Below are 14,031 nucleotides of genomic sequence, written 5' to 3'. Positions count from 1 at the left end.
TTAACAATCCTTCTCCTGCTCTTTTCTTTTCCCTTTTCCTTTCTTAGGGCGGGCAGATCTTGGGTTTCTACCTCATCCCAAGTGCCTTGCAGTGTCACCATACAGAAGACATGGAAAACCTCTCCCTCTGATTCCTCCTCCCACCTCCCCACACCCATCACACAGCTCTGTCTTTCAAGCCGTCTGGATCGCCAGGCACTGTCTGAATGCTGTTTTAGCCTTTCCTAATGACATACGAAGAGCAGCTTTTTTCTCCACTTCTGCCTGCAAGTAGGCAGGGGTTGCCATACTCTTTGAGGAAGGAAAGACTTTTGAAAAGAGTTACAACAGAAAGTTGCAAGAAAATCCTGTCAGCTCAGGTCATAAATATGCCTTAAGCGTGCTTGCACGGGGGTTCGCGGGTACAGATACTCAAAAGGGAAGGGGAACAGACGAGAGCATGGCCAAAGGCAATAGGTTCTGTAAATGGTGAAAAGAAATCTGTAAGTAGGCTTAAGATGGCATTTAAGGAATCAAGAGTTGTAACAGGGGGTCCTTCTCGTGCTCCCAGCCCAGAGGCACCTTTATTGCTGGCAAGAGAAAGAGGGTTTAGCTAGTGCGTACTTCTGCTGCCTTTTTTTTCCCGGTACCCGCGCACAAACTAGAAGAAAAAGGCAAGGAAATCCTTTTTGGTAACACCAGCACAGCTAAATAATCTTGCCATTTCAGCCCCAAACTAAAGTCTTTTACAGGAATCCCTTTGCACGCAGATAGGAGGCAAACTTTCTTATTACATCAAACCCATGCATACAAATGTAGAAATCTCAGGGGTAGCATTTTACTACTGACAACCCGTACAATCCTTTGCATGTACAAAGTGCTTTTTACGCAGGCATCTCAAAGCATTTTTATAAGTTCAGGGAGCTTCCCAACACCACTCCTACGCAGCGCTGGAACGGTCATTCCTGGTTTACAGGGAGAAAGCTGAAGCACAGCAATTTGTTCCAGCTGACACAGTTGACAACTGACAGATTGAAGCATCTGAGTAAAGATTACCCACTTTGTTTCGGGTTTGGTTTGTGCCAACAGCATGAGAAACTCCCTGGCTATTGCCTTACGTAGTCTTGAGTAGTTAATCCGCCAGCATCATAATTCCTTGATGAGAAAACTGAAAAAGATTAAAAGTCCAATCATGTCAATGGACTAACTTATTCATTATCAGAGTGTGTTCTGAAGACAAAACCATTGTAATAACTGTATAGGAACACAGATAAATCTAGTCTATTGCATATGGAACTAACAAGTGTTGGTAAAAGGCACATTATAAACAGATATACTATTTATTTTCTACCAACTTTACAAAAAAAGTTGTAGAATTCATTTTTTTATCGCTGCTGTGAAAAGATACTGCAAAAATCTCTGTTAATAGATTATCACCTATAAATAAAGCCCATTAAAGTTGATTTGTGAAGCCATGATATGAGTAAGACTGATCTTTTCATGTGTTTTAAAATGCTTCACATGGCATAAACTCTTTATTCTTGAGTCCACATACATGCTGCTGTTGCTGGGGAAATAACATTTATTTCATTGTTGTATCATCCATCTGTTTTTAAAGATAATTATCGCTGTGATTTCTGTTTGCTGCTTCAGTTTTGGTTGTTTGCTTTATGGAGTGCAAGCAAAACCAAACTTAGGAGTGTCCGGGTTTCAGTTTTATTAAGCACTAACCATAATGTGTGCATCTGTCCAACACTAGAACATTATAAACAAAGATCTTAACAATTTCAGTTTCTGTCATATAAGAGCTATTAATCCATATTGAAAAGCTAAAAAGAAATTCTCGTCTGAGCCAAGAATTCGCTGTGGCTTCCCTAAGAAGTGACACCAACAGGTCACTGGTGAGGCTACACCTGGAGCCCCATGTCCAGTTCTGGACTCCCCAGTACAAAAAAGAGATGGAGCTACTGGGGAGAGTCTGGCAAAGGGCCACGAAACACTTTTTCCTGTGAGGGTGACTGAGCACCGGCACAGGTTGCCCAGGGAGGTTGTGGAGTCTCCATCCTTGGAGATATTCAGAACCGTCTGGACACAGAACTGGGCAACCGGCTCTGGGTGGCCCTGCTTGAGCAGGGGCTTGGACCAGATGTACCCCAGATGCCCCTGCCGCCCTCAGCCATGCTGTGATTATGTGATCTGAGTGTCCCCTCCGTTACACCAGAGCGGTATCGGAGTGTTAGGCTACAGAATCAGAGGTACTGGGGTTCAGCAGGATTACTGCAGTAACATGAACCAGAACAGATCAAATGCGTAACATGTCATGCACTGACGCTGAATGCAAAAATCTCAGTGCGGAATAGGGCTCTTAAACAAAACTGGTTTACCAATTACAAAGCTCATCAATGCATACCCACTTCCTTTTTTATTATCATTTTAAGAGGTTCTCGTGCATTTTGCTCACCTCCATCCAACTGCCAGAACCTCTGTCCCCAGGAGACTCACTCACTCGTTCATTCATATTTGAACAGCAAGAGAAGCAAAGAATCCCAAAAGCTGAGCAACTCTTTTATTTCCTGACGGCTTCAAGAAAAAGCAACCAACAAAAAAACCCCAAAAACCAGATGTTGCAAAAAAACCCTCACACAGCTTCCCACCTACTTGCTCCCGCCTCCGCCCGTCCCCGTTTCCATCGGGGTGAAGGAAGAGCGGAGCGAAACCGGCCCAGCCCGTCGCGGCCGCAAGCCGAGGCCCGCAGCCCTGCCCTCCACGCCCGGCAGCAGGCCCTGGGGCTGCAGGCCGCCCCGGGGAAGCGGGCGGGAAGGACGGCACCCCACAGCCCCACCGACCAACCCCGAACACCCGCCGCGCCGCGACCTGCTCCGCTCCGCGCTGACAGGACGCGGGAGGGGGACAGGTGCGCATGCGCAGACGGTGGAGCCGCGGGGAGGGGAACGACCGGCTCCGCGCCGAGCGCGAGCTCTCGAGGGGGCGGGGGGGCGGGGGCAACGGCGGTTGCCCCGGGAAACGGCCGCCGCCGCCCGCCGAGAGGGAGGGGCGCCGGGGATGCGGCTGCGCAACGCCCAGGGGCGGGCGGTGCGAGTCACGTGGCGAGTCGCCGCCAATCGGAGCGCAGCGAGGGCACTCGCGAGGCTTGGTTCTCTATGGCAACCGTCAGCCCGTAGTCAGCCGCAGGGCCCAGCTGCCCTCCGAGCGCCGGCGAAGCGACCGCCATGGTGAGTAGCGGAGCTGCCTCCGGCCGTCAGTTCTTCGGGGCGGAGGATGGCGTCGCCGCCTGTCCGGCCTTGCTTCCCACCGCGGGGCAGAGCCCCGCCGAGCAGCGCCGTAGCCGTGAGGAGGCTCTCTGCGTCTGCGTCTGCCGGCCGGCCGGCCGGCCCGGACGCTGGGCAGGGAGGCGGCCCGGTCGAGTGCTGCCGGGGAGAGGCGGCCCGTCGTAATTCGGGGGCCGCTCAGGGGGGCTGCTGCCGCCTGCCGTCCTGGGCACCCGTGCCACCGTTGGACCCTGCGGAGACTAGTGGGGCTCGGGGCTTTTTGCAGGCTCCGATGCCCCGGTTGCTGAACTGTGCTTGGAGATCACGAGTGGCTTTGGCCTGCGCCTATATATTGCTGGATTACTTTACTGTCCTTTTGTAGCTGCTCTCTGGATTGTGAGATTTCAGCACTGGTGTTGGCATATGTCTTCCTTTCTATCTGTAATGAATAGGCATTGGACTTGCAACCGTGTTGTGAGAGCTTGTTTTATTTACTGCTGTTGCTGTTGCCTAGACTGCCTTTAATTTCCAGTCAGTTGAGACCTGTGCTCATGTTTTCATGAGTATTGGTCATGCAGGTATCGCAGTATTGCATTTTAACTGGAGCTACCCTGCGCAGTTGGATTAATAAGGACGCGGTGATCAGATAAACTGTTTTGTCTGAGTTTCTACATTGCCGTCTCCAACATCAGCAATACTAACTCACTACATTGGAGTAAATGAAATGGACTTCACCTTTGGTTGCATCAGCTCTCCAGGGACTGTGATTATAAACTCCCATTCGTGCCCTGTTGTGCCTCCTTGTGATTTGTGCTACCTGCACGAGCAGGATTTATTGTAATGTAATTGGCCATGCCAATACTCCTTCTTTTGAAACAGAGACATACGTAGAAGGGCTAGTTAGCCAGGTCTAAAAATGCTTCCTTCTTAATTTGCCCTGGGAATATTTGTTTCTGGGCAATAGGCTGTTGAGAAACAAATTCAGATTCTCACCTAAGTTTATATGGGAAGTCTCAAGGTTTTACATATAAACTAACATCACATACTTTCCTGTGTATTTTTGTTAGTACATCTATAAAAGTTACATCATTCAGCTGCATTATACATGTGTACATGTAATACAAAGACAAATTTATGCAAGAGCTTCCTCTCTCCTACAGTCCTTCTCGTCCTGATCCTCTGATTGTCTCTGATTTTGTATGACTTTTCTGAGGCCACTAGTCACTTGAGGACTTACTTCCAAGTACTGGTGCTTTTAAAGGGGGAGCACTTACATGAGGTATATAGGGATTACACAGATGAAAATATGGTTGGTTTTTAACATACTAGTTAACATGATAACCCTATGAAAGCAAGCACAGAAACTAGTCAGAAGGCAAGTCTTTGCAATACTTATGCTCCTTTTTACTTATTTCAGTGTATATTTATCGTTGTGCTTATATCCTTATCTGCAGGCAGAGCTAGGCCTTAATGAGCACCATCAGAATGAAGTGATCAACTACATGCGCTTTGCTCGTTTCAAGCGTGGCCTGTGTCTCAAAACCGTGGATTCTTGTTTTCAGGACCTTAAGGACAGCAGGTACCAGGGCAGGGGGGAGGGTGTTGTTCTGGGCAAGAATAAGGCAAAATATGCCAGCAACAACTGCAGGTTTAAATGCTTTATGGGGTTACTTTTCTCCTTTTACATTTGTATGTTCTTAGTGAGGAAGAAAGACCCAATAATTTTCAAAATGTTACAAGTCAAGTCTTTTTAAAACTAAGTTGTTCAAATTCTTATGAATTAACATAGATGTTGACAGCCTGACATTGCTTTATATCTTGCTTCTGTTGTCTAAATTTGATGTAAGACTGTACTGGAAGTAATATTTGTGATTGTAATGTTTCCAAGAGAAAATTTAAATACAATAACCAATTAGTAGTGCCATGGTCATCTAATAACTACTGACAGTGGATGTTTTCAGAAGGACATTGCATTATATAAGAGTGATACCTGTGTAGTGAGATCTTATAACAATGCAAAATTGTTACCTTTATCATACATGACTCATCTTGACTGCTCTGTTTAGACTTGTTGAGGAGACCTTCACAGTTGATGAGGTGATAGACATGCTGGATGGACTGCGGACTGTTGTACACAGTGAAGTGGAGTCAGAGCTCATAAATACAACTTACACCAATGTTTTACTTCTGCGGCAGCTCTTTTCGCAGGCTGAGAAATGGTACCTTAAGTTACAGACAGACATCTCTGAATTGGAGAATAGGTAACATATATTGGACTATACAGATTGCCTTTCAATAATAAGAAAACTGCAAAGTGTTGACTATTTGCATTCTTTTCCTAACCATAGAAAGCTGTTCTCTTACTATTGTATCGATGATAGGTTAGTTTCAAGTCTTCCATCTATAAAGCAGCAAGATACACAATAATTTCAAATTTGGCAGGAAAGTGTTTTTATTGGTAATATTCTTACTTAATTAATCAGTTAAGAGCAGGTGATAGGATTTGATTAAAAAGCCTTTGTTGTCTGAGTAGATTATATTTTAATCAAGGATGCTAAATCTTACAGTTCTAATGCATATACCATACCATTGCATGACATGATCTGTTGTGTTTATTGTATTTGCATAGGACTTCATTCTGTACTTCTAACGAGAATCTTGCATGCAATAAAGAGCATAGCATCAGCCCGGTAAAATGTGTTTCATAGCATAGCTCTTCTAGTAAATAAATGCCTCCCTTTATTTTTCTTTGCAAGAGAATTGTTGGAACAGGTTGCTGAATTTGAAAAGTCAGAATTTACATCTTCGAACAAGAAGGTAGAGTTTTATTTTAATCAAATCATAATAAAATGTCATGTGTAGTTATGACATGTTTAAAATACTTAGTACTGACTCTTTGTGCTTAAGAGAGAAAAACAAAACAAACCCCCCAAAAAACGCCCTTTTTCAAAACAATCTTTGAAAGTCTCCAAAAAGTAGCATTTTGCAGTTTGGCACCAAGGCTTACACTGAATTGCCTTGGCTGTCTCCAGATTGCGGATTCTGCACACCCGGGGCATGCCTCATAATCCTCATCCCAAAGTCAGCCAGACCAGGGATGTGTTGGAGCGTCTGCTCCTGGGTCTCCTTCCCCCTGGAAACCGGGGTAAGACTGGGACATTCGCTTGTCCCAAGACTTTGTCCCAACATGGAGCCAAGAGGTGAGAAGATTCCACAATACACATATGACTCTAGTTTATCTTGTATGATTATGGTTGCAGCTTATTTGGTTTGTAGCATAAACGTATATTTAGTTAATATATATTATAGTTGAATACTTAAAATAAGAAAGTTATTTTGAGCTGTGTAAATATTTTTTACTTTTACAATCACTCAAATTTCTGTTTTTCTTACTCTTTTGTCTTTTGGTTGCTGCAGCATTGGTAGTCTTTTGCAAATTCAAGTTTGCAATTCTTTTATGTCTCTATGCAGTATTTTTGTTTAACTTTAGCTGAAAGTGAAGTATATCACTTAGGAGCCAAGGTACCAGTAAAAAATGAACTTGAAATAAAAGGTCATTCATTTGCTGTACAAAAGAAAGCTGAATTGACCAGCAGTAGTTATTTTACAGACTAAAGGAATACTTTTCTTCCCCCTAGAAATCTGTATAATTTAATTTTTTAACCCTTATTATTTCTTTAGCCCAGTTCAGATCTCATTAAACCAAAACTGGCTCCATTAAATGAAGGCGGGTCAGAGCTGCTAAACAAGGTAAGAACTTGTCTGTTCGTCCAGTTGTGGTTAATGACCATTCTACTTATTCAATTGAACTGGATAGCTGTACAGTAATATTTGTATAATGTGCCTGTCACTATATAGACATCAAGGTAATATACTCCAGAATGTAAAGTAAAATGCTAATAAATTAATAAATATTGTAAAGCATCTTAAATTTATTGTGCAGTTATGATCTCTAACATGTATTGCAATATTGACCTTCCTTTTGCAAAGACATTTTGGCCTTTGTAATTATTTATTTTTCCATTTAATGAGGTGGATTAGCAGAAACCAGTATTCAGTTTGTTCCATGCAGCTGGCTGGCTTTCCAACAAGGAAATAAATTAAAATATGTGGCTGGCTGAAATGATTAGGTTATCAGATATTTTCTGTATCAAAGTCAATCTTATTACCTTTCAGTCTTTTTTCTTTTGTTAGTTGGTTAAATTCCTCCTAAAGAAACAGGCACGTAAAGAATTTGGAATTTACTAGTTTTGAAAACGCATGATTTCCCACTTGCTGAAGATTTTCAGAATTACAAAACACATTCTAGCAGTTGATGTTATCAGTAGTTTTTATTAGATATTGAACTCCTTTAGTTCAACCGAACTTTTTTAAAATGCCACACTTCTTACAATACTCTTTTAAGTTATGGGCAATCAAGAAATTTAGTGAGGAGTTGTGTTTTCTGTCTTCTAGCCTGTGTTACCAAAATGATCTGTCAAATACAGTGTCTGAATCAAATTGTTGTTACCCATTAAGATAATTAAAGCATTCAAGAATTCAGACTTGTATTTTACTTATAGATCAATGTAGTTCTCTTTCAAAAATAATTTCAAAATCTGTTTCACAACAGTTTTTGTTGAATATGTGCATCTGATGTCTTCTTTTCCTCAAAAATAATTCAAAGTTTATATGGTGAATTTACTCTGACTGATAAAACATGGTTATTTCCTGTGACACAGAACATGATGTGCAGTAACCTGGTATTTGTCTCTCTTAAACAGGAACTATGAATAAATTCTTACTTGCCTGTTGATTGAAAATACAAATGTGAGCAGCAATGAGATTTGCATCTCTGAACATGCAATTTTCTTTGTCGTGAATCTTGATACTAACAAAATGCTGAGCTCACTAAGCTCAATTCAGTAAAGCATGTGCCAAATTTAAGTGATCAGTCCTGTATATTACAGTAGAATTGGAGACTTAAATTTCTTGCTGACTGAGGCAGAAAACACAATAAATAAATGGATTACTGATTTCTTATGAAGGATATTTTATCACATGTAGAAGCTTGTTTGCTTTCCTAACCTATGAAGCGTATTTTCTTACCTGAAATATTTGGAAAATTCAAAATAGCACAAGAGTGTTCACAGCCTTTTTCTCGTTTATTAACCCAAAGACAGTTGCTTGTCTCCAAGAAGAAAATGAAAAATTGAAGACCAGACTCAAGACCATAGAAACACAGGTAAATTCCCTGTAAGCTTGGATACTTAATGCTGTTACATATTAAAAATATCTAAATAAGAATCCCATGGTTATTATTCTCATGTTTTCAATTAAATTATGTTTCTGAGGTTTTGCATTTTCAATGTATTGCAGGCTACAGCTGCACTAGATGAAAAGTCCAAACTAGAGAAGTCACTGAAGGATTTACAGATGATCCAAGGAGATCAAAAGGTAAATATAATTAAGATTTCCACCACCACCACCCCTGTTTAACACACCTGTTGCCTGTACATCTAAAAAGTTGGTCTATATGGTGTGTTTCTTTTCTGGAAAAATACAAAAGTTCAAGTTAGTATCGTCATGTTCCTGCTGACATTGTCATGTACCTGCTGGTCTGTCAGTCAGCAGATAATCCAGAAAGTTAGTTGATTTTATGACACGTGTTTTGTGTCACATAGACCATGATAAATTATTTTCAGAAAATATTATTCCAGATACTGTCAGGAAGTAGCATTCCAGAGTTCATATTGTATGGGGTGATATTTGTATTAACAGATACAAATTTATTTCTGTTTGTTTCTTCCCATTTATTAATGAAAGAATGATATCTAACCTGGTTTTTATAGCAACAATAAAAACCTAATTCTTTCAAGCATTTGTCACACTTGATATTGATATGGACAAGCCAGACTTGCTGCTTCTCACTTCAGACTTTAAAAACCTAAATACTTATATGTAAGTGCCTAGTGCCCTATATTCTTAAACATCAATTGAAGTTTTGCTACAAATGTCAGTGATCGTGGGTCAGATGACAAACATTTCATTTTATGTAGTTCTACCCATATCAGCGTAGTGTCAAAAATGGTTCACTGTTTATTTTTACTACTTGAAGTTCTTAATCTTTTTTGTAAATGAGGATTCAAACATGGTGAGTTGCTGCTGCAGAAAGAAACATAAGAAGCTAGAAGTCATGCAGGTTGACACAGATAAATCTGTTCAGGTCACGTTAGTGTTTTTTTAATTTTGTACCTTTATTTTGTCAAGAATTAGAATTTTCTAAAGTTTGTTCATGTGTGATTGTTTCTTAATTTAAAACATTTCAGTTCAAAATTTTAACAGAATCAGAGCACTTTAATCCCATTATTTTGAGAAACTTACTTTTTAAAATTCCTGCAGTATTTACAGATTTGGAAGTGAAGTTCAATATCATAAAACATTCCCACTTTAATTTTCATCTTTTAATCATGATTTCTTTTTATTTTGCTTTCTAACTGGTTTATGGTATGTACTTGGCTTTCTTAATATGTTATAATTTTATCTAGTAACTTTCAAAATCTGTATTCAATATTATTATTTAATAGGGAACTTGATTTATCAGTCATGGCAAGTATTTTATCTGTTTTGTTAAACCTTAAATTATTAAAAGTTTAATATTTTAAAGGCGTTTATTAAATCCTGGATAATAGTGTTTGTAGTTTTAAAAGATTGGAACCAAATCTCCTCCTACTTTTCTGGTTAAACATGAATTGGCCTCAGTGTCAGGGCTGCTGAGTATCTTCAGCTTTCATGTCCTAATTTGCTCTCTGTAATCTGTCACTTTCTTCTCCAGCTCTTACATTTTTCTATTTACAGGCTTATATATGTTGTTGAAGCTAGCTAGTAGATATAGTGCTGAAATGTACTACTGTATTTAATTAATTAAAGTATTAGTTGTTTGGAGAAAATGCTAAATTTTGTCTGGTGTCACTCCATATTTTTATAGGATGGGTGTCAATAAAATCATATGAAGTTGCTCATTAAAGCAATAGTTTTCAAACTCTTTGGACAAACAAATGACTGCCAAACCACAATGGTTCTTAAGGACCAACTCTTAGCTCAGCAGTTTTCTACCTTTTTTTTTTTCTTGGGGTTTTTTTTTTTAATAACTGACTTACACCACAGTTTAGAAAAATGATCACTGTCTATTCTTATCTGAAACATTATACACTATAGTGCTTTTCAGCACTGCAGCCTTGGACTTCATCTCAAAATTCAAATAAGCTTTTCTTCTGTACAGGTACTGTTATCAAGTGGTTTCCTATGCTCAAATCTTACCTTCCCCATAGAAAAAGGAGCAGAGCTTCCTTAGCTTCCTTAGTTTTAGATTTTTTTCTTTTTAAGGTGCTTCTGGTTCAGCTTCATCGTGAGTCATTGTACTTTTGAGAGTTTGAACTTGAGCTTTTAAACCTGAGAGGGGATTTTTTTAGAAAGGAAATCCATAGAATAGTTACATTAATATAATGTTTTGTGACCCAGTTCTGTGGCCAGAAGAGTTTAGGTTGTTTATTCTCACAGGGAAACGGGAAAGTTGCTTCACAAGCAACTGTGGAGGCTCTTTTTGTAATGCATCTGAGAACAGTGCAATATTGGTACGTGATTGATAACAGGAGCCTTAACACTTTCATCCTTTCCTACCTGCATTACACTATCGGCTTTTGAAATGCCTGTGATATTTTACCTGCTTTAAAAATACATTACAGCATAGACATTCAGATCTTAAACTGTAATTTACTATTTCTGTATGCTGAGTAACTTCTTGTGGCATGATTCATCCTATGGCTTCACCTAATTCCTAAGGAAGTGAAGTACAAGAACTTGAAATCTCAACTTGGCAGAGAAGACATTCCAGCCATCTTTAAAACGCATTTATTAACAATTTTTTAAAGTTATAAATTAGTTAGTGCTTTAACTAATTTTTTTTTTGTTAAAGCACTTCTAATTTAGGCTTTACAGGAATAATGTGAACATAATTATTAAAACTAAGATGTATCCACTTTATGTGGAATTTTGCACTTGACGTTTTAAATATTTCTTCTCTTGTATTTGACATATTTCAAATATTTATTCTTTTGAAGACTAACGGAAACCAGGATATCACTGAACTGGAGAATAAAGTGGCAGCTTTGAAATGCCAGTTTGAGAAGACTTTGAATGACTCTACTGCAAACCAAAAATTCTTGGAAGAGAACTTGGTGACAACAAAACATGACTTGCTTAAGGTTCAGGATCAGCTATCCACAGCTGAAAAGGTTAGCATTTTATTATAGTGTAAAGATGAGATCCTTACTCACATTTTAACTGATGAGTAATTTAACAAGCATACACTACAGGATGCAGAGTTTACTGGGTCACACTTGTGCCAGTGTATTTTTGTTACTTCAGTGGAAAAACACGTTATATGTAAAACAGCAAAAATACAACTAACTGCATGATTATAACTAGATAAATACTTAAAAATTGCCCACTTGTCTATGTAGAAGTTTTTGAATGAAAAGTGTTTTCCCAGTCTTCAGAAGACTTTTAGCCTGATTTCATTAGAAAATAAAGTTTGTGTTTCTCTGTCTCTCCCAGAAATATAATTTGAATCTACTAGCTAACTTCATCTAAGTTTGAATAAGTTAGAGAAACTACTATTCTGAAACTTGAGGAGGAAAAGCAAGTCATCTTTTCTAAAAAACATATTAGCCTGGTTTTCATAATATGTAAATAATATGTTGATATTATTATGTAGGAATTAGAGAAGAAATTTCAGCAAACAGCTGCCTATCGCAACATGAAAGAGATTCTCACTAAGAAGAATGAACAGATAAAAGTTCTACGTAAAAAGCTTTCCAAGTAAGTGGTGCTGTTCTGTCTGTCCAGACAGGATCCTTGCTCTGGATCCATGTTCTGCTCCCATTTTGTTTTCATAAATGTGAAGCTGTCTCTAAAACAGACTATAAATTTTCCCTTAAAAAGAATTTCTAGCAGGCTATTCCCTGATTTTTGACAAGCCAATCCTTTTCATGGATGCTAGGTGAATAGGACTGATGTGTGCAACAGCAGCTACTGTGTAGCAAGTAATGAGAGAATTTAGAATGGAGAGGATGCAATATATTCAGGGGTGTGGTAGATAAGCCCCCAGGTGCTACACACAGAGATACAGGTGGGAGATGTACCAGATGCTTTGGCATTATCTTATTTCTTCCACGCTTGTTTATGGGAATGAGAAGTCCACAGTATGTAAAGAGGGTTAGGCCTGTACTGAGGAAAGAAAGATGCACCCTGGCCATTATATTGCGTAGAAGACTATAATTCTGCAAATGTCAAGTGAGCTTTGGCAACATGGATGCCTTAGACCTATGCTGTAGGAGGACAGAAGTGGAACTTAAAACTTCTCTTTAAACTTCTGCCTGTATTTTGGGATTTCTGGGTAGGTTCCTGGTCATTCCCTCATTCTCTATTTGGTAAACTGGCCAATTTTAAAAGGAGAAAATAGTCTATACATTTATACATATATACATACATATATACAAAAAGTATATACATTTGTCTGTGCCCTAAGTCATCCAGTGAGCCTTGACAGGAATGCATCACTAGTGGGAGTAATTTATTACTTGGGTTTCATATTTTCTTTAGAGACAAAATGTCTCTTGGGTACTTTCTACTCTGTTTCAATAATTTTTTTTTAATTTATTTTTTTTTTTTAAATCCTCAGATATGAGCCAGAGGACTAAAACACCAAGAACATCTGATCTATCAGAAGCTGCCATAGAAAGAAAATGTAGACTGGTATTATTTTTCAATAATCTTTGTTTTGAATGGTATATATTTTGCTTCTAGTGCTTAAAATAACTTTTTATTAATACTAATAAGATGCTGAAACTCCTATCTTGCTTCCTTATAAACCTACAATTTATAGGTATTGGTTTCTGTAGGCATGTTTTTTAATTGTTAACCACCAACATTCCTTGAGAAATAGCAAACAGGAGCTTATCGAAGAGCTGAGACCATTCTCTACAAAGAAAGGAGTTTATTTTTGTTAAGAAAAGAAAAAAAGATGAAAAATAAGCATTAGAGTTTTTTGATGTCTCTGAGGTGAAAATTCCCATTGTTACTTTTGTATAGTTAATAATGTAGCCATGAAGTGGCATTACATGTGAAAATTGCATCCGTGGAAGTAAAAAGTAGGAGGAAAAAAAGAAACACACTGATTCTGTAATGTTATTTCACACTAGACATCTCGTACGTCAGCAAAATGTGGTTGGTGACATTTTGCTAGAGGGTGTTCATTAGACAGTGAGGTAAATACGCTTTATAGCAGAAGCATTGGACCCTTTCAAATAAAGCCACTAACTGGAGTTATACTTTTCCACTTGAATTTATTTGAAACAAATTTGAACATCAGAATACAGATTCTGATTTTGCCAGTATTCTTAACGTTAAGATTATAATCTGAAAAAGCATAGGCAAGTTGCTAATGGAGCAACTTTCTTGGGAAATAAGTTATTTTAGATGTTTTCATCTCCTTTCTTATTGTAACCTTACCAGAAAACAGCTTACTTCTCTCAAGTCTTTTGCTTGTAATCCTCTGCCTTGCATTTATCTGGAAGCCTCTTAATAGTGCATTCTACTTCTTCATCTGTCCCTGTTCATATGTATGTTGTATTGTACTCCAAATAAAACCATTATGTTTTCAAACACTTAACCTTTAAGGAGCTGGGTTTTTTTATAGGAGTGTTTTGTATAGCAGTTTTTTTAATATCTGTAGAAAGAAGTG

The 14,031-nt window shown here is 38.8% G+C and overlaps 1 protein-coding gene across 1 annotated transcript; it reads left to right on the top strand.

Moving 5' to 3' along the window:
• Positions 1-3,086: 3,086 nt before the first annotated feature.
• LZTFL1 (leucine zipper transcription factor like 1) lies at positions 3,087-13,954 on the top strand. The gene is made up of 10 exons (XM_072853798.1): positions 3,087-3,212; positions 4,703-4,827; positions 5,315-5,509; positions 6,005-6,065; positions 6,930-6,998; positions 8,407-8,472; positions 8,607-8,684; positions 11,348-11,521; positions 12,004-12,107; positions 12,970-13,954. Exons 1-10 carry the CDS (start codon positions 3,210-3,212, stop codon positions 12,986-12,988), a joined length of 894 nt encoding a protein of 297 aa, XP_072709899.1. The 5' UTR covers positions 3,087-3,209; the 3' UTR covers positions 12,989-13,954.
• The last annotated feature ends 77 nt before the right edge of the window (positions 13,955-14,031 follow it).

Source organism: Ciconia boyciana, chromosome 2, assembly GCF_034638445.1.
Source record: "Ciconia boyciana chromosome 2, ASM3463844v1, whole genome shotgun sequence".
Lineage (NCBI taxonomy): Eukaryota > Metazoa > Chordata > Aves > Ciconiiformes > Ciconiidae > Ciconia > Ciconia boyciana.
The sequence above is the reverse complement of the archived record's forward strand: the minus strand, read 5'-3'. Positions and strand labels throughout refer to the sequence as shown.

What these genes read in the sequence shown, in the direction of transcription:
- LZTFL1 (XM_072853798.1), top strand. An exon ending in ATCTCTGAATTGGAGAATAG is followed by an intron (nt 5,510 to 6,004) that starts GTAACATATATT and finishes TTTCTTTGCAAG; the next exon opens with AGAATTGTTGGAACAGGTTG. An exon ending in TCAAGACCATAGAAACACAG is followed by an intron (nt 8,473 to 8,606) that starts GTAAATTCCCTG and finishes AATGTATTGCAG; the next exon opens with GCTACAGCTGCACTAGATGA.